Raw genomic sequence first — 21,219 nt, 5'->3', positions numbered from 1 at the left:
GCAGTATGGGGATTAGGTAAACTGGTGACTCTAAATTGACCGTAGGTGTGTGAGTGGGTGGTTGTTTGTCTCTATATGTGGCCCTGTGATGGACTGGTGAACTGTCCAGGGTGTACCCCGCTTATCGCCCAATGTTGGCTGGGATAGGCACAGCACCCCCAGTGACCCTCTGGTGGGGGATGAAGCGGTAGATGATGGATGGATGAAGTAATTGAGTATTGTTTGGTCCAGAAAATGTTGAACATTTTCCCCCAAAAATGATGACATTTTCAAATTTCCAAAAACCAAAAACGAAGCAGGAAACGTCTAATCAAACAATACATGGATTTTCACAATAGATTAATCAATTAGTTGTTGCAGCCTTAATTACTTCTCTGTATTTTGACAAACTAAAAAGTAATGTTTCCTTCTTCCTCAACTCTTGTTTCCATTTGTAAATGAACCAGGGCTGCAACAATTATTCAAGTATTAATCAAAATGAATTGTCAACTATTTTGATTGAGTCTTTTTCTAAGAAGTATCTAACAAGTATTTACTGGTTTCTTTGCTCCATATAATAAATACATCATTAAAAATGTATAATTTTGACAAGACAAGACATTTGAGAACATCATCATTTCCAGAGTTGGTAAATACCGATCAACATTTTTAAAAGGTATTCGATTAATCGAGAAAACAAGACAGATTAATCGATGAGGAAGATGATCCTAAAATGAACCTGGAAACATGAGATCATGTGGTTTCAAAGCGCAGCTGCTTCTCCGTTTCATCAGCCGAGCGAGTTAATCTCACTCTCTGCAATATTATTGTGGAATGCAACAAATCATATTTCTGAGGTTTTAAAACATCAGCATTGACTGATTTCCTCAAACACTGAGTGTAAAGGAGAAGTCAATAAAGACGACCGAAGCCAGATGGCACTCTCTGCATGATTTGATCATTTCCATTTCACAAAAGTTGACTTAAGACGGCTTCTCATTGTCACAAACCATTTGCCTGATGAAGGTTTATTGCGCTGAAATGTTGGGAAATATTATAATGTATCAGTGCAAGTTAAACTGTGTCTTTGTTTGTCGTTTAAAAGACTTAAAAAAAAAAAACACATTTTCAGAAGCACATTTTCATCAAGAATCCATAATTATGTCATTTTTTTCTCTAACTCCACACTTCACAGAATGTAATGGAAATCATTTGGGTAGTTTTTGATCCAGACAAACAAACAGTAAAATCATTCCTGCCTCTGTGAAGGTATGATGTCGCGTTTCATTCATTTCGCTTCTGCCGTTTTATTCAAAATTGTATTAAAATTCTTCCCACGTTGCTCTTTAGAGGGAGAAAGAGTTTCGCAGCCTCGATTTCCCCAAACGTAACTTTTATTTGATGAAAAGCAGATCAAATTTGAACATCACTGCTGAGCTGCCTGATTTTCTCCACATAGCCACATCGTGTACGTCTGTAATGTAATTAGCAGGCTTCATTGAAATGGGTGTAGAGCCAGGGTTCTCAACCAGGGGTCCAAGAGATTACATGAGAGGGCTTTCTCTGCTCTGAGGATGGGAGGTTATTAAAATGATAATTGTGCATATTGCATTTAGAAAATCCCAATCACACAGTCTATTTGGATAATCAGAACTCTTACAAGTACGAAAGAAACAAGTTTATTATAGCTGACGAAAAACTAACAAAAAAACTGATAACTAAGTGAAACTGAAGTGTGTGTTTATAAACTAAACTATAACTAAAATTGTAGAGAAAATGTGCTTAGTTTTCGTCTTTGTAAATTTATATCTAGCAAAGTCGCTCCTAAAGCAAATGAAATCTGTCATTAAAAATAATAATAAAAAAAAAAAAATCTTCAAAACTAAAACTAATGAAAAATCTGAAACTATTATAACCTTGGAAAGAAAAGCGCTACCCGGGTTTTGACTTGATGGAAGCACAGGACAGTTTTTATCCATATGAGAATAGGAACATAACGCTGTAAAACGTTTGTAATCATTCACTTTTCACACTTGTCCACTTGTGTAGACAGAGGCTTGAGCTGTGTGTGTGTGTGTGTGTGTGTGTGTGTGTGGGGGGGGGGGGGGCTTCAAGGAAAAAAGGTTGCAAACCACTGATCCATTTAGATGAAAAAATGAAAGTAAATAAGCAACATTTCCCTGTGTTTTCCTCTGCTGTGGATGCAAATCAGTGTAAAGTAAAGTGAGGCTAAATTCGCCTGAATATCAGGACAAATGCTGATCACACAAACCTTTGATCCATGAACAGTGAACACACACACACACACTCACACACACACACACTGCAGAATGATTAGTCTAATTATGCCGCTGATGACTGCAGCAACATCCATTGTGCAGAAAGCTAACAGCAGAGGAAAGAAAAACAAACACACACACACAAAAACAAACCCAAACCAAAACAAATGAGCGGTTAAAGTCGTTTGTGCTCGTTTCATCTCGCATATTATTTTCCGAGGGCTGTCGTCTAGTTTGATAGGATGTGCTTCTCTTTTCAAAACGGGCTCATTTAATTGCGTTCTCGACCTTTTTTTTATTTTATTTTACAAATACCTTCAAATGTGCGATTTCCATAATTCATGTGAACGAGGCAGGTCCTCGGGTTTCATAAGTGACTGCGCTACAGGTAGAGAAAAAAAACAAAAAACTGGTGGAAACTGGTTTAAGTGGCAGTCTGACAATCATGCAGGTCACAGATGCAAATGAATACATTATTAATCAATTTCCTGAGCACAGAGACTGGTGAAGTACCTGGTGGTACAACAGGAACAGAAAGTACAATCAGAAATGAAGGAATAGCGTATCATGCAATATTCATTGATTTTTGGACAAAGTGACCATGCTCCATGGTCTTTTTAACCTAATCCAGGTGCTTTTCATGCCAAAACCTTGTTCATAACTGGGAAATGTTTTCATTATTCCAGCACAAAGAGCGACAGCATGTTTATGTGGACAAACATATCCTGTTTAAGAGCACAGAGAGATCATCTGGATCTGTACTGTACAGAACTTTACCTGCTTATACTGTATACCTGTATAACCATCTCACATAAGCATGACAAAATTCATCGTGATATGCTCAGATGTCAGGAAGATTACATTCATTTGAACGTGTTAAAGGTCCCATATTATGCAAAATCAACTTTTTAATCATTTAAATCCTTATATTTGGGACTGGAGGCAAAGTGTGAAAAAAGATAACTCACTCATGTCTTTGTGGTCCTCCTCAGTCTACGTACAGCAGATGAAACATGCGATGTTGACTTCTGCACTCATTGGGACGTCACAATGTGCTGAATTCCTGGAATTGTTGTCTCGCGGAGCTCCGCTTTCTCCGTAAAACACACAAGAGTGCTGGAGAGGGCAACGGTAGTCTAGTCTTGGCTCCACAGTGCAGCACAGAGTCCTACACAAACTTCCAGCCTCAGAGGATTTATCTGTCCAGTGGATACATGTTATATATGACGGCAATGTGCCTGCTAGAGCCTGCAAATTATTACTTTTCCAAATACTAACTGATGTTAGCTCCCAGTAGCCTCTGTTGCTGATGACATTTCCTGTCCCTAAAGTTTTTTTTTTTTTTTAAGAGATACTACTAAACAGAGCGTTCTGAACAGAGCTGTTTTGGCAGGATGATTGAACTGCTGTGGTGCTTCATCCTTATGGTATTTTGACCAAAGCATCACAGACATGTTCATTAGGACACCAGGGAACTAGTTTAACTTGGAGAAATAGGGTATAATATGGGACCTTTAAATGGGACTGATGCTAATTTCAAAATGCTGCCAAAGCATGTAATCTGGATTAGATCCGGATGAAACTTAAGTCTAGTAGAGTGTCATAGAGGTGGAAAGAGTACTGAGATATTTTACTCTAGTAAAAGAACAACTATTTTGATAACTTAGGAACAAGTACTCAAGTTAAATTAAAAAAAGTAGTAAACTTTTTTAAACAAGTTTGGGGTTCTTTCTTGTGTCGTGCAAAAAGGACAAGGGAAGACAAATCTCACATTAATTGCTTTAAAGCTTACATAGAGTGGTCCTGTTACACATATATGTTAGTTTTGGAGGTCTACTTACATACATTAAGTTGTTTTTATGGTCAAAAACCTCCTAGTTGCTGTAAACGAGCCAATAGAAATCCTCTTTTGTGACGCTGTTTGCCAGCCGCGAGATTTGAGACTCAACTCTCTCACCCAGAAGTACCCAGTCCAGTACCCGGAAGCATACCCGCTCTCAGAAGCACAGCTCCCCCCTCTGGAACGGTGGATGCACTTCTACTCATTATCAAAACATTGTTATAACAATGTTTAAAAATAGCTTCTTCACGACTCCCCGCCGCAGTCCCTTTTATGACTTTGACCCAGAGTCAGACCCAGAGTCAGAAGACACTGTCGCTCGTGAAACACCTCCACAACGGACGTTATTCTTCTTCTGCGGTTCAAAGTATGCAACCGGATGTGCCCGGACTAATTCCCGGAGCAGGACGATCGGCTGTTCCAGAGAACCGCCTTTTACGTAACTATAACGGGATTTTCAGAGATCTCGCTGAGCCCGAGATTACAATAAAACACAGCGTTCTCAGCAGTGGCTGAACTGTTTGTTTAGAACCTTCAGGGCTTCTTAAACAAGGTAATGACGCAGATACACACTAAAAAAACAGCATTAATTGGAACTTCCGGTCTAGGTCCACTTTAATTAAAGGCAAACATTTACAAATTAAATTGCTAACAAAATAAAAAATTCTTACCAAAATGTTATGGGAACCTTGGGAACTTATGGTAAGTTGCTAACTTAGGAGGGGAAACTTGGAGATAATCCCACACCAATGAAAACATGTTTTTTAAACACAAGCTCACATGTTTAAAGCTGTTCTTTACTTTGCAGAAACACACAGAGGCAACAATCCAGCGACTGAGATAAGAAAACAAGCTCAACTTAAATTCTGATAGCAAAATATTTTTTTTTATTATTACAAATCCTGAATTCATGACCACCAGAAGCTGACGGAGAAGCTGAGCTCCAAGGATCGGACGTAATGCCAGTGCTGGACAGGGATGAACAGCACGTCTCCCGGGTGTAGGACACATTCAAGATACGGAGCTTTGGCAAACTCCGGGAAAAGCTCCGCGTCTGGATTCTCCACCTCCACCTGCACGGAGGGAGTCAGAACTGGAAAAGCGGCATATATTTGCAATCTCAACGTGTTCTATCTCTCCGGGGCTGTCAATCCTACCTGACTGGTATTGTGAAGCAGCTGTGACTGATGAGGGTACAGCTTGTCTGTGTCCTCTGGGGAATAAAGGCGAATGTATTTGCTTCCAACAACCTAGCACATCATATACAGAGGGGAAACGCCATGTCATAAACAAGCTGCGATCACGTAACTGATCTCTAACATTCACTGGATCTATTAAAGCTGTAGTGTGCTGCTTTTTAAATCTTAACCAATGTCTGTTACAGTCAAGCCAATGCCACATTTGTCCAATTAAGACCGTCAGGTCAACGCAACTCTTTGTCTCTCTCTGTTCTTCAGGATTGCAGTGAGCGTTTTCTTTTTTCTTGTGTAACCCCACGACAATCAGTGCTGTGCAGAGGAGTTCTTTTGTTTTACATCATGACTGACGAAGAGACGAAGGAGAGAGCAGCTACATCTCAATTGTAAAACAACAATCCTGCAAAAGGTTGGCGTATGGCTGAAAAACATCAAGCAGCTAACAAGAAAAGTTTCTAAAGTGCATTCTGTTAATAAAAAAAACCGATCACTGCTCATTTCCTGAATTGATTCAGTCACAATTTCATTAAATTCCAATTGTGCTTGTTTTTTTTCCATTTTTCTTGGTCAATTTGGATCTCTCTCTAACCTCTAATTCTTAATGTTATGTTAAAAATGGGTCCTAAAGTAGTTATGTAAACACTATTTTATTAATATGACAACATAATGAAAACTGATGATTCAAGCTCAAACTGTAAAAACCTGGCTGAATTCAGGAATCGATATCAGATCTTTCAAATCGATAGGAAACAGATTGTTTTTCTAACCCAGGCCTACTTTTTGGTATTTCGTATGAAGTTACGCAGTGGAGCTTTAAGTGGTGCTGTTCACCTGAGCCAAGAAGTTCTGCTGAGGGTCCTGGTGAAGAGGAGACACCGTACCTCCGGGTCCAAACCACGCGTTTATGGTGATATTGTCTTCGTCATCTTCACCGAGACAGCAATAATCAGGGAGGCGGATGTCTTCCTTCAGCTCTGGTATCTATGGCAACGTTGCAGAGAATGATTCAATTAGAAAAGATCCACTAATTCAAGATTATCAAGATTACCTTTCCTTGACAATGATGTTAAATCAAGTTCATACCAGGATTTTCTCTTGGTTTGGTCCTTCCACCAATCTTCAAGTATTTAATGATACGATTGATCACGATTGATGAAATAATCAATTTATATGTGGGATTTCCTCAAACCTTAAAATTATGAATATTTCAAAATATCTTTTTCGTCTACAAAACAAAATTAATTAGTTTTAATGATTTCTTTGTGACATGGAGCAAAAACATTCACATTTAAGAAGCTGAAAAATCAAAGAGCTTTTTTTAATTACAAATAATACATAAAAACCAACAAGTTGATTGTGAAACAGTTGGCGATTAATTTAGTAACTGATTAATCATTCATCATCACTGCCATAATGGCTGTTGTGAGCAGCTGTGGCTCAGAAGACTACTGCTGTCCATGTGCCCAAGTGTCGTTGGGCAAGAAAAAATAACATCTGGAAGAGTGTGAATGATAAGTCCGTACACAAGACAATGAGTTTAGGAGAGTCGATAAAAAAAAAAAAAGACAAAAATTCCACACAAAAAACGGCGTTTCAGCGTCCCTTAAACAGCATTTATTTAGAAAAAAAGGCCATCTCAAAACACAACCCTTGAGTTTTCATGTACACAACCACTAGCTACTTCAGGAATAAAAAAGGCTGGTGTTGGGCAAAGTAGTGTTGTCTGTGTGAACAATGTGCTTTATATAGACGCGCTGTATGAATAAGTGTGAACAGGTGTACGGCAAGAATACGGTGTATGAGAAAAGCATGATTTAAATGTTGACCCTTACATGTGTATTTAAAACATATCCATGCATATCATCTTGTTTTCCTAACAATAATAATAACAACAGGGCTGGGATTATTTTCATAATTACTCAACCAATCTACAAATCTTTAGACTGATTATTTGACTTTTAATCAATTTAAAATAAGAACATGATAAGACTATTGTAATAAATCCTAAAGACATTGTGAGGACAGACACTAAACTACATATAAGACGTTACTGCTGATTTCTGGTTGTGTGATGATTCCTCGTTTTCCCTCATTCTAAATGATCAGTGGTCCAAAAAGCAGCTTTTAGCTCCAGGGGGTGGCCATTTTGTAAAGTTCAACTCAGACAATGTTATTGACTTCTATGGTAAAATTAGCTCCGAGGAGTCAATACTGTTTCGAAGCAATGTGGTGCAACAAATTTCACAGTGCTGGAAACGTTAGCTGATTGAACAATTAGAGCACTGACAAACTCTTTCTTTCTCAAACACTTTCATCATTATGTCTAAATTAGTTTCAAAGTGAAATATCGAACTGTACCTGATCGAAAAGCTGGTGCTGAGCCAGATAACCCAAACCTTTCCCTCCATCCTGTGGAAATATAACATGAAAATACCCCCTGTTAGATTCAATTGTGCAGTGTATTACCTTTGCGTGCATGCTGTGGATGCACTTACTTTATTGCAAATATATCGATCGATGAAGTCATTGACCGTAAGCAGCGTCTGTGACCATTCCTCGTCTGTGTACCTCGATCCCACCTCAACGGGAACAGTTCGACAACCGGCCACGCACCTCAGATACTCGATGCTTTGCAGGAGGAGGGAAACAAAAGACTGTAAGACACATGTCAGAGTGAAGAAAACCATGTTTGCTTACATCAAGCTGTAGAGTGAGGAGTAAGGATTATAGTGGGAAAAACAACTGAGCTGTTTACACGGTTTGTCATTTTAAGGCAGAAACGTGCTCTGTATGTCAGTGCTTTTTGTCAAACTCATGTTAAATGTATGCTGCACGCTGGAGGTGAGCACTCGAGCAGGCTTTTCCCCTCTCAGCTGGATTCGAGCAAATCAGTCTAATTACATAGTGAGACTGAACACAAGTGGAGTGGATGACTACAGGTGTCCGCCTCACAACGCAAACAGACAGAATTGATATGATTATTTTCACTGTTGTTATTATTATCAATCCAGCATTAAACACAACATAAGATGGCAACACAATGGCAAATAAGAGACCTGTTGATTGATTGATATTTATGCATTTCCTTTCATTTAAAAAAAAACAACAACAGAACATCTGAAATGTCACATTCTGTCAGCATTAGCTTGGAAACATTTGCATTTACTTAAATATTCAATCATATTCTGCAAGTTTTAATAAATTTTTACACCGTTTTTGACACACCAGTGTTCTACATGTTTGAACATTTTCCAGAACAGGTAATTTCATACGATTTTCTCAGTTTCCAAATTTGAATGTAGTAACTGTCACTCATTTTATACAACCTCTGCATACTTTGTGTCTGTACATCACTTGTATTGTAAACTACTAAATCCTCATATTCCAGTAGGTTTCGTTTAATAAATAGAGTGCTTTTGCCCACAAATTAAATGGTAATGGTAATTAGCACAGAGAATAAAAACTTACAAATCATACAATACATTTTTGAAAAGCGTGTCATCAAACCTCCATGGGTGTGTGTTGAGCGCCGGCCAGTGATCAATGATTCCTTCTAAAACCACTGGTTTACGGAGCAGCAGATAGTTTGTGTTGAAACTCTCCAGTGATGGACATTTTATCCTGGGAACTGCCGACTCCTCTCTGATCACAGGAACATGTGGGCGCTGGATCTTTATTCTCTGTTAATGAGACGACAAAGGGTTTGTCAATTCTTATTCTTTTTGAGGGTCATGGTGGGAGCATACAGAGACGAACAAAACTAATGTGTTTGCAGTCAAGCTGCAGCTGCTATTAACTAGTGAGAAAATGAACAAACAATGTTGCGTGGATCGAAGTGATCATGTGCCGTCACTAGAAAGACATAATATAGTGTACCTGTAAAACATTCATTCTTAGCTATCACTTAGATGTGACATCGATATATAATACCATTTGATGAAATGTATTTGCATAGCGCCAATTGATAACATTACATTATCTAGCAACCCTTAATACCCTACAATTATTATAGCATATATACATAGCATTTGGCAAAAGTGGAGAGAAAAAGTTCCCTGGATCTCTCAGAAACAAAGTGTACTGCCATCTGCCTCGAGGTGTTGGGGTAGGAGAGAGGATGAAGAGAGGCGGGAGCAATGATAAGATCATCTTTGATTAATATCAACTTTAGATTGTCTTTTTAGCTCTCTGTAGCTATCTTGGAAAATGTGTATTTTCTACATGTGTGTTATTATTTAAAAGGGCCACTAACCTTCACCTCCACTTGTTCAGCTTCATCATCTTCCTTTAAGGATTTTCTGACCTCATTGTGGAGAATCCCAACAATAACCTGGAGTATATTGTTCATGATGGCCGCACCCATGAGTAAACCCATGTCACAAGTCCTGACGGCCTGCCGGACCTCGTCCTCCGATGGAGCGTCCCTGCACAGAGCGGCCACTTTGAAAAGGCAACCGTAAGAATAGACACGTCTCCACTCTTTGTCCACATGGCGCCAAGTTCCCGTGTTGAGCTTCTCCCATGAATAATCCAAAACGATCTTAGCGTTTAGCACACGGATGGCCCTGGAAGTGTTGCTGTACAGCTGCTGCCTGGAGCGTTTCAGCACATCCACCACACTTGACTCCACTGTGTCACTGAAGTGCAGGGGAAACTGGTCCTCATTAGGAGGCAGAACAGCAAAGATTTTCGACCACAGCTGAGCCATTGATGAGGAGGTCTTCATTTATGCTGTGGGGCACACAGTGGTGAGTCAGAAGAGCACTTGAGATGATGATGAAGCATTTCTCATTTTCAGCTACACTTCCATGTGCACTGTGTGACTTTTCAAAAGTAAAAATTTGACCCTGAAATACTCATTCTGTGCTCAGCTCTTTCAGAGTTCCCCTCTGTCACAGTTTGGTGAAACTGCCCACATCGTATTTCATCAATCCTACTTTATTTACAAGCATCTTTCATACAACGCAATGCAACTCAGTGATTCACAGGATAAGAACACAACAAGACCTATTAACCATCCCAGCAACACGTACGATGGGGGAAAACACTGTAGACTAAAATACTCATGAATTACCATAACTTACTCAGCAGGAATAAAAAAAAAAAATTATGAAAGTAAATCAATAATAACAAATAAAATAAAAAATACAGTAAAACGTTCCAAAAATTATATCGAGTTCTGTTAAAAGTCAGGTCTTCAATTTGCTTTTAAAAATACTGATATTCTCTGCTGACTTCAATGAGGCTGTTCCATAGACAGGGGCCATAATAATGAATGGAGGCTGCACTGTAGGTTACTCAACCCTCCCTTTCCCATGTGCATCAGGGAAAGATGTTGTCATTTGTGCAGTTAGCTTCCTAACTCTAACACTAACTCACACACTGATTGGTTGCATTCAGTGCACAAAAAAGGCACATTTTGATTTCAACTAACCCAGTTAAACCAAATTACTACTTATACACTTTTACAAGCACACTTATGGGTAGTTTATTAAATTTTTGCCAATAAACCATCCTAAATGTTACATACTGGACCTTTAAATGTTTTTCTTTAAAAAAGAAAAAGAAAATACCGTGGGAAAAAAAGCAATCTTGAAACATCCTGCCACCTCTGCTTGAAAGTCTCCATCTCCATATTGATGCCATCATAACAAAGTGAACTGACATTCGTCACACTCTATCTTCAGTGACACATGATGGAGTGCGGCAAGATAAAACTGCCCACCGCAGTTATACAAAAACACAAGGATACTTGTTTTTCCCCATCACTGACAGCCTCCTCGCTGCAGTGAAACAGATGTAAACACCTAATTTCCAAACTGGCATCTACAAACACAGGTGAGGGCATCCTGAGCCGAGCAGAGATGTGTGAATGTGACACATGCAGAACAATGACGCTGCCAACTGCTGGCTTCAGTTGAGACGCTGTCCACGTTTGGATCCTCTGTGAAGCTGCATGTTGGCAAAGCACAATTGATTTGGGTACATGAACACAGCCTTGTGAAGTCTGAGGCTGGTGCAATTATGGGTCCAAACTATAAGAATAAATGATATCTAAGTGGTGTGACTGCAAGATGATAACAAACACAGGTTTTCTGTGGGAAGTCCATTTCCCTTGCATATTAGGGAACTTCACATTGGATAAAATATGTTCTTATGTTCTTTTTTGTTTGCATGGTAAGCTTGCACTTGCACAACATGCAAAACATGCAATCTGGCTGATTTGTCATGATGGACTGAGGTAAAAAAATGGCAGCCTTCATAAAAACATTTTGATGATTGAAGTGATTACATGCAGTCTCACCATTAGACGTAACTATTTTTCTTCTCATCATTATAATAACAATTACATGATATTGGTAATATATTGAAATTCTGCTAATAAACCTTAGTAAATGTTAAACACTCTAAACTCATTTTTAGACACTTGAAATACCCTGAACAAAAGTATTCACATAATGGCTGAAGAGAATGAAACTGAAACTGCCAACTTTGATAATTTATTCATTATTTTGGAAATCTTTTTAAAAACAGGTAAAATTATGTGTATTTTGTTTCTCATTACAAAGAAGCCAAACAAATTATAATGGCATATTACAATATGATTTTAATATCAAAGGTTGGACACAACATTTTTATACCATTTTCAGTATAATCTAGTATAATATAGTCTGTAAATTGCAGCCCGACTGCACAGTCACAGCAGCAGGCCGTTCTGGAACACGACTACATTTTTGTGTTTTTTTAAACTGCAAAATACACGACCAAAAAGCAGAGTATTTGATGATGTGTGGATTAATTACAATTCCACAAACATGTGTTTGAAGGAAGAATTGACTCCATCAGTCCATCAGTAATCCACAGGAACGTGTCCACAAAACTAAGACCACACACTAAGTAAAGAGGAACAATTTAATTCCGGCATAAAACTAAAACCCACGTCATATAAAGCAAAGTAAGTGTTGATTTGTTTGCTGCTACTTACACAGACAGGGAGTCCAGGTAGCCGACACATGTTTAAAAGCAGGAAGTTGAAGACGAATTCAATCAATTAAATTACATATTAACCTTTTAATGTAACAATAACACCGTTTTTGTAATAACAATGTCGATAGAATGACAAGACACGCTGAGAATCAGTGGTGGCGAGAACGCTGCTGCCGACGGTGGCGCAACAAAAACAGACCGGGAGGAAACGAGGACACGTGAAGACTCTAGTTCCACGTTGCGTTCAGGATTTAAAACACGTCAAAAAGCTTTGTCACAACTGTTCTAAAATACACATAAATTCAACAGTAGTAGAGCGGAAGCGACAACAGCAGGGTTGTCAGTGATTTGTAGTGGAGTGTATTTGTGAAGAAGAAAGTTGGATTTGTATTCACTATCTGGTCCAGCAGAGGGTGGTAATCTGCTGTCAAGGTTTTTGGTCTCCATGAGGACTATTGGTCCTGGCAAGGTCAATGTTTATGTCAGAAAAGATCATTAAAAGGTAAAAAAAATGCAAGCACATGCACAGATTATGCATCCAATAACCCCTAACCTAAACCCCAATTCTAACCTTTATAGCAAAACTAGGACTTAACCCTTAACATTGTGAGGCCCAGACAAAATGTCTCCACAAGGTCAAAATGTTGTTTATTAAGGTGTTCATATAGATCTAACGTGAAAACTATGTGTGAAGTGTGAAGAATAGATTTACTGCCTCATTGCTTAATTTTACAATAAATATTTCAGTGACTAAATTACTTAGGGAATTGTATAAATGTTTGTGTCTCAGTGCGTATGAACACGATTACAATACCAAAATTACACTATACCTAAGATGAAATCAAATAGAGTAAAAAGTACCGTAGTATATAGAGCCATGTGCAAATGGAACACCATGCCAGGACAGATCATTCAACAAAATAGCAAAAGATCAATTCAAAATATTACTTAAAAACATCTCCTAGCTGAGCAGCTCTCTGCATTTGCAGATATATATAATCATTAAGGGTTTTGGTTTATGTTTATTTATGTGTGTTTTGGACTGATGCCTGTCTTGTTTATAAATATATATGTTTGCCTCTACATTCTGTGAATAATATAGCTCCTGTGTGTTGTGTTGTGTGTTTTTTGATTGTTATGGTGTTTTTGTTATTATTTTTGATATTAGGTCTGTTATCACTGTCTTGTTATTGTGATGGTTGTTTAATGTAATTATGCACTGCAAGAATAGCTGTGTCTATGGCCCCAGCTAATGGAGATCTCAATAAATCAAATCACATCCCCACAAAGATAAGTTTGTAAAATTTTTTGGACCTCCAAAAAAATATAATTGCGCAGCTATTCTTCTCCGGAAACTGCATCGACTTTGATTAATTTAGCCCGCATGAACAAAGCCTTATCCCAGACATTTACCACAACCAAATACTACCGAACCCCTAGAATTCAAAGTCATCCCTTAACTTAGACCAGCTCCACAGAAATGAGGTTCTGCCTCATTAGAACCAGGTTTTGGTCTCCATGGTCCTGACAAGGTCAGATATGCCAGAAGAAAATCCATAAAAAGTAGAAATACAAGTGCACACACACACACGCACACACACACAAACACAAACACTGTACAAACACCTGTTAATCATATGTTGCCAGTTTCCCACTGTGCACACTCCCTCCCACTCTCTGCTCCGAGACAGTCACATCTGTCCACAACCCCTCGATCCCCGAAGCTGCAAGAAAATCTGTTCTCTTTTCATCTGATTACTTTATTCTTCCTGTTATTCACATTATGGAGTAACTGCTGTACAGCTCAGTTAGCTTGGTTAAAAAAACCAAAAAAAACCAAAACAAAAACACTGCTCCTGTGACAGCACAGCCTGATTTACAAACACAGAAAGACACAATAAATTATTAAATCTGTCTGGACAGGCGAGCACAATCATTTTGTGGCAGTGATACGGTTCTTCCATCATAATAAATGATACAATTGTTATGCAAACATTCCTCTCCTCTGCTTTCCTGTCGTCCTTATATAAATAAAGATACCCCTACAAGAATGATTGATATGTGTCTACTCATGCAAAACTAAAACAATAATTGGGTTTATCTTTTTGATGTCACATAGTGATATTTGAGTTTTCCTGGGATTCAATTGCTTTTGCAGGGGGAAAGGGAGGGGGACGCACACTGAACAAACATGATAGGAATCCTATGACAGAGGAGTGTAGAATCTATAAACACATACCACCATTATCAAATGTCAAACACTCTATGAAATTCAAATAATCCTTGTGCGAACCACAGATCTGCTCCTGTATGTAAATGCAGATGGAAACAAGAGAGGGAGAGAGAGCGAGAACATGCCTTGTCAGAAATCACAGGGGATTTAAAAATGAAATGTTTGATATATTCTCACTGTGTAAACAGCAGAATTCTCATGGCTCAATCTATTCTTCACCGAGGGGAGAAATTAATGTACGGCCACAACTGCAGCATCTTGCTTTTTTTTCATCGCTCTCTTTCAAGCTTTAGAAACAATAGGGGCTTCAAGGCAACTGCAAGCTACACATTTGAATGTAAAAGAATAAAGAGAATTGTAATGCAGACAAATCAGGAAGTCAACGCCAGCTGGTCAAAACACAGTGCGTTCTTTATTGTACGGTATTGCTGTGGGAGAAATACTCACACCATGATGTGAATGCAGTTTGTGCTCCTCTGCTTGTGGGCCCAGCAGGAGAGGCCTATGTATTATTCAGATGCATCTCGTTGTGAGACAGTGTGGGGCTACACTGAAGGTCAAAGGCCCAGCAATGTTATTCCTCGCTGTGCTGTCACTACTGACTTCATGTGCAGGCCGTCCTCTCAAATCTACCTCGGCAGGGGTCAGTGACCTCTCCCGTGTTTACTGGGAGGAGGAGGTGATTGTACTTTCTGTTCCTGCATGGCCTCGTTAGCCAGTGTCACTCAAAGGAACATTGCATTTTTGTTTTAAGTATATAAGATTTTTCCAGTTTTTATACCCAGAATGTTCAACTATTTACATTTTTATCGTGACAACTAATTATTTTACTGTGCTATAGCCGAGACAAAATTATAATACGAATACAAAGAATGATAATATTCTTTATAAAGTCTCATAGAGATTTCTAATCTCTATAATCCAACCTTAACATAGGTTAACGAACTAGATTGAATAGATTTCATTGAATGGTTTCTGATATGTCAAATCACTTTAAAGGCCTAAAACACTTTAATTGTTATAAATATATAATATAATATAAAGTATAAAATAAGTGATTATGCATTTTATTGAGTGATTCTCATCTCTCAAGTTGCCTGTGAAAATCATGATTAAGTAATTCTGCCTTTTCTTTAGTTCTTTGTCTATATTATGAAATTATGTTTTTTAATTAAAAACAAGTGATTTGCAAGTTTGAAGTTTTTTCTACACCTTTCAAACACCTTTAGGATCTTAAGAGTGCCTGAGTTTGTTTAGTCAACAATTCTTTTGCGTTTTATCATCATAATTCCTTCTTCTTCCTCTTTTGTTTTAAAGTATTTTCCTTTTTTTTTGCTTTACCCTTCTTAACCAAGGCTGCATGTTGCTGCTCGGGGTTCACCAGTAGCCAAACAGGACAATGTGAACCATGACTGTCAGCATGTGTATTCTCAGGGGCCATGCGAGGGCTGAGACACCGGGACACCACAGGAGGGATGTAATCACCACCATTACGCTTCAGGTGCCGCAGAAATAATAGAAGGAAACAACCCTCCGGTGGTGTTGTCATGGATCAGAATCCAATTAAACAATGTTTAGAGCGACATAAACTGCCAGTCGTAGCCTGATGACTCATGAAATTAATGTATTGTCATGGCACAACGAAACTGTTGCAACAGAGTGTGTAGCGTGACCCAAGGCTGCGCCCGTTTAAGTGCTGCAACTTCATTTTTTTTGCATCTGCATCCCGGAAGGTCACCCGGTTTTTCTTAAGTGAGCGCAAACACACATCATGTCAACAGCCCACAAATGCAGTGTCACATTTATTCCCTAGATAAATTATGCATACATAAAAGCTGGTGGAGGTTAAAGGTTGTTACATTCCCCGGAAACATGGTAATGGATATTTGGAAATGCCCTGAAGAGGTAACAAATGATAGGTGTAAAGTTCAATGTCCTGTGAAATCATCAGGGGACCTGAAACAAGCTGCTTTTACAGCTTCGGGGAGGTTTTCACAGACTGTTATCTACAGGGCACACGCACGCTGCTCTAAGCTCAGTGTTACTGCAGGCCAGTGTCGCAGTGGCACTGTTCTCTCACAGATGTTGCTGGTAAGTCAGAGGCGGGGATGACTGTGGCGTCTGCTGGGTCAACTGTGAAAAAAGGCGTAGGCCCGCCAGCTTGGCGTGCCTCCACGGAGCAGTGTTAGTGGGACGCTCGTGTCTGCTCACTCTATGCAGGTGCTCAGTTCCAGTGGCTTAATGTGGGACGCCAGAGTGCAGGCAGTCCGTCAAAGCCACTTTAGATCAAATTAATGCAACCAGGTGTGCCCCTGCATTTGGGGGCTCAGGTGACACCTGCTACTTCTCTTTAATTAGAGCTCAAACAGCTGTTTCAGCACAGACAGAGAGGAAGAGGGTTTCCCCACGTTAGACAGCCGCCACCCCACTCACTGCTTGACACTGGTCACACACGATTATTGCTGCAAGCTTTGGGTAATGATGATACATGAATCAATATGTGGAGGTGGAGAAATTGTTTGGTTACATCCGTCAGAGAGATTTCATTAGCTGTATCGTGCAGCACGTACAAAAATACAGCAGAAGGATAGACTTTCAGAGCACAAAGTCTATCCAAGTTATATAGTTATAATGAGTTATTTCTATTTCTGTTCATTTATAGATCAAATCTGCATCATAAATATGTTCATTTTGTGAACTATTTATTGTTCCATAACAAAACAAACACTTTTATTTGGAAATTATGTGAAATAAATAATAATTATTTATAAAAATAGTTATTTACGATATCCTTTATCCAAAAAGTTAGAAATTTTTCCACTTGACTGGTCCGACTGACCAAACTAGACACTCAGTGGTCATTTGAGTTTGAGACCCCTGAAATAAAACGTGGTTCTGGATCTTGATTTAAATGAATACATTGACTATGAGCATGTGTATTAATATAAGGGGTGGTTCTACATTTGTAATTTAAAGGGACAATGTGTAGTATTTATGGGTTTATATAACCCAAAATCCCCTTTTTTATACATATTGTGTGCTCCTGCATTGTCTAGTCGCTGTATAATAGTTTTTGTTTCATTTTCGTAGTGTTTCAAAAAGTCATGTAAAATATCATGGTCGTGGGCCGCGGTTGCATAGCCACTGTTAGCAGTGAGACGCCATGTTTCTACGGGAGCCTGTAAGGACAAACGCGAGAGAACAAATCAAGCGTCTCTTTACTTGTAGCGGAAGTCCCGCCTCCTCTCTCTCCGCTTCGTCTGCTACGGCCGCAGTAGCTCGCCCTCTCCCTCGCCTCATGAAACCTCATCTGCTGACACGGAGAAAGACGACGAGGACGACATTTGACCGGCTGAGGATACCGTAGCGCTCAGGGAAGGGAGGGGGTGAGCAGAGGAGCAGTTCTTTGTTGTAAATTTCAGCCTCTCCTCTAGATGGCACTATAAACTACTTACTTCACCTTTAATTGTGTCAATTTGGAATATTTTTGAACCCTTGGAAGTGTGTCACCCTCTGACCAGTTCAAGTTGCACCCCCAAAAAGACCTTCAAATTCAACACCAGTTGGTGTTTTATTGTCTTTAAAGTAGTCATGTTTGATTACGGTGTATTTTACGTATTTTCAGTGCTCCTGCTCCACTCAAGAGTGCCTGGTGTTTATAATATAAATGCAAAAAAGGAATGATGACACGGAGTAATCCCCTGTTTGCAGTTCTCCCTCAGTGCATGCATGAGAGGAGTATATGGCACTTCTGGCCAGGAAGACTCACTTCTGACAAATATGACTCACTCCGTAAGGAAGGCAAAGATAAAAGTGGAGGCAGTCTATACACCTCGTTATTCCTGCACTGTGCCGAATCTTTAGAAGGGCTGCGAGCTCTTAGAGTAGTTTAGGTAGCTTTGATCTTTCTTGCATGCAACTAATAAGCATATGGTGCCGATGAAGAGAGAGGGCATCCATCTTGAAATGGGATTTCTCCTTGGTCGTTAAGGCTAAGTCGAGGTAGGTGGTCAGCTCCGGGTGCTCTACAGGAAGTTCTAAACTCCTTGACAAGGTTTGAATGTGAAAGTGAGTAATATTACTCCACATGTTTGAGATACACACACCCACACACACAGAGTCAAGATGGAGGATCTGCACTGTAATCCTGCTGGAAGAAAGAGAAGACTGAACAGTTCTCCCTCTGTATAGTCAGGTGATTGATCTTTCTTCACACAAACACACATGTAGAGTATTTGCATTTGTAATCGTTTGTGTGAGTCATCAGAGATTTCCTCCTGCTCTCTGTGGAGATGAGCTTTCTTTCAGCCTGTTTGTGAACCGAAGGCTCATTCTCTTCACAACTGTTGTCCTGAAAGTGTGCAAAGGTTAGTCAGACAGAACCAGCAGAGAGCAGTTTTGTGGCAGCAAAAGCCTCATTCTTCACAGCCTAACGATATATTAGGCATAAGAGGAAATGTGTGCATGGTGTTTTGTCATCAGGTCATGAATGGCATCCTATGGTTTTAAAAAGAGACGCTGTAGAATAGAATAGACACTCAAAATTTGTAGCCATGCCACACGTCATGCTAAATTTTAGCAGGACGACTTTTGTTTTGCTTATAAATGTAAAGGCTTGTCAGAGTTGGAATTAGAAAATGTCAACTTCAAACTCCTCACTGAAATGCACAATGAACTGGGCCAAATCCAAGCTGATTGACGCATGATGCAAGACACAATTTTCTTCCTCTTTGTTCTGCGTTTGTTGATTTTTACTTTGGTTAGATGGGAAAAAAAAAAGATTTTTTATTAAAAGGCGATAATATTTCTCTTTATTGACTTGGACCCCAACAGAATGAAAGTAATAATAAAAACCACACACACACACACACACAGAGAAAAACATCATCAACCATGAATAAATAAAAGCTGTGGGTGGGTGACCTTGCTGCATGTTATACTGGCATCAAAGTGGGTCAGCAGTCACCTCTACTCGTAAGAAAAAAAGAGTCTATTTTTCATTTGTGTGCGAGTTATAAACTAATGCCCTGGGTGGATGCATGCACTTGCATGTCAGTGTATGGGAGAATAAATGTTTGCTCTTGTTTGCAGTGAAAGGAAGAAGATGGTTCATTTCCACGGCACCTGTGACCTGCCGCTGTTTCTGTCGCAAACACAACTGCCTCGGTGAATAAGGATGGAGAAGACAAAGATGAATTGAGGCAGATTTAGAGGTGGAGGCCTGTTTTTTTTCCCTTTGTCCCGACGGTGTTGTGCAGATGTATGCAGAGTGATGTCAAAATGCCATTGCATGGTATTGATTGAAGAAACCTGAGGAGATAATTGATGATTTCCACTCTGCTCTCTTTCAGAACAATGAGCTCCACTTTCACTGGCTCTCTCTCTGTCTTTAGTGTTGCATGTGTAACCGAGACGCTCGATGTAAAGTCTCTATGTTGTCCTTCACTTTGAACTCTAATCATTTGAATTATGGCTAACGTAATCGCAATCAATCACATTATGTTCAACAGTTAATGCAGATTATGCAATCGCAATGTTTAAAGGTCACATAGAGTGGTCCTGTTGCACATATATGTTAGTTATGGAGGTCTACTTACATGCATTAAGTTGTTTTTATGGTCAAAAACCTCCTAGTTGCTGTAAACGAGCCGATAGAAATCCTCTTTTCTGATGCTGTTTCCCAGCCGCGAGATTTGAGACTCAAGTCTCTCAACCCGGAAGTGACATATCAGCACACCCGCTCTCAGAAGCTCCCCCCTCGGGAACGGTAGATGCACTGCTACTCATTATCAAAACATTGTTTTAACAGTGTTTAAAAATAGCTTTGTCACAACTCCCAGCCGCAGTCCCTTTTGTGACTTTGACCCAGAGTCAGACCCAGAGTCAGAAGACACTGTTGCTCGTGAAACACCTCCACAACGGACGTTATTCTTCTTCTGCGGTTCAATGTATGCAACCGGATGCGCCCGGACTAGTGCCCGGAGCAGGACGATCGGCTGTTCTGGAGAACCGATGTTTACGTAACCGGACCGGGATTTTTCAGAGATCTCACTGAGCCTGAGATTACAATAAAACACAGCGTTCTCAGCAGTGGCTGAACTGTTTGTTTAGAACCTTCAGGGCTTCTTAAACAAGGTAAGATACACACCAAAAAAACAGCGTGAATTGGAACTTCCGGTCTCGTTCCGCTTTAAGTCCTCTTGAATAATGTACAGCGAGTCTTGATTGGGAATCAAATGCATGCAAAGAAAGTTAATTAACTTGAGGCTGTGGGTTGGATTCCCGGCTCTGCTCGTCTACATGTTGATGTGTCCAAGTTTGGCATCACAGTAAAACTCCAAGTTGCTCCTGATGGCTGTGGCGGTAGAGTGTGAAACGGTATGAAAGATGTGTGATAGAAAAAATGTGCTGCAGACCATTTAATAAAGGATTATCTTATCTTTCTTATCTTACCTTATCTCAGAGGTCACTACTTCAGCATTCTGCTCTTTGCAGAACATCCAGCTTAGTTGCCTTGTCTGTTTCATACAGATACTGTATAGGTGTTGGACATTTATTATTTATTTATTTCACTTCCTGACGAGTGCCCTTTCACACTGTCAGTTGGGATTGGCTCAAGTCTCCCCCAACCCTCATGTGGAGAAAAAAACGGTCGAGAATGAATTAATGAATTAATGAAATTCCTTTTTTCCACAGTGGGGCTAA

The 21,219-nt window shown here is 39.5% G+C and overlaps 1 protein-coding gene across 1 annotated transcript; it reads right to left on the bottom strand.

The window, feature by feature from the left end:
* Positions 1–5,006: 5,006 nt before the first annotated feature.
* kdm8 (lysine (K)-specific demethylase 8) lies at positions 5,007–12,423 on the bottom strand (the record flags this gene model as incomplete). The annotated part of the gene is made up of 8 exons (XM_083896038.1): positions 12,280–12,423; positions 9,547–10,025; positions 8,802–8,974; positions 7,790–7,922; positions 7,653–7,703; positions 6,126–6,275; positions 5,256–5,348; positions 5,007–5,171 (listed from the first exon to the last, which is right to left on the bottom strand). Exons 2-8 carry the CDS (start codon positions 10,018–10,020, stop codon positions 5,007–5,009), a joined length of 1,239 nt encoding a protein of 412 aa, XP_083752164.1. The 5' UTR covers positions 10,021–10,025; positions 12,280–12,423.
* Between the last annotated feature and the right edge of the window lie 8,796 nt (positions 12,424–21,219).

Source organism: Microchirus variegatus (assembly GCF_963457635.1).
Source record: "Microchirus variegatus genome assembly, chromosome: 10".
NCBI lineage: Eukaryota > Metazoa > Chordata > Actinopteri > Pleuronectiformes > Soleidae > Microchirus > Microchirus variegatus.
This window is presented reverse-complemented; position numbering and strand designations above follow the sequence as displayed.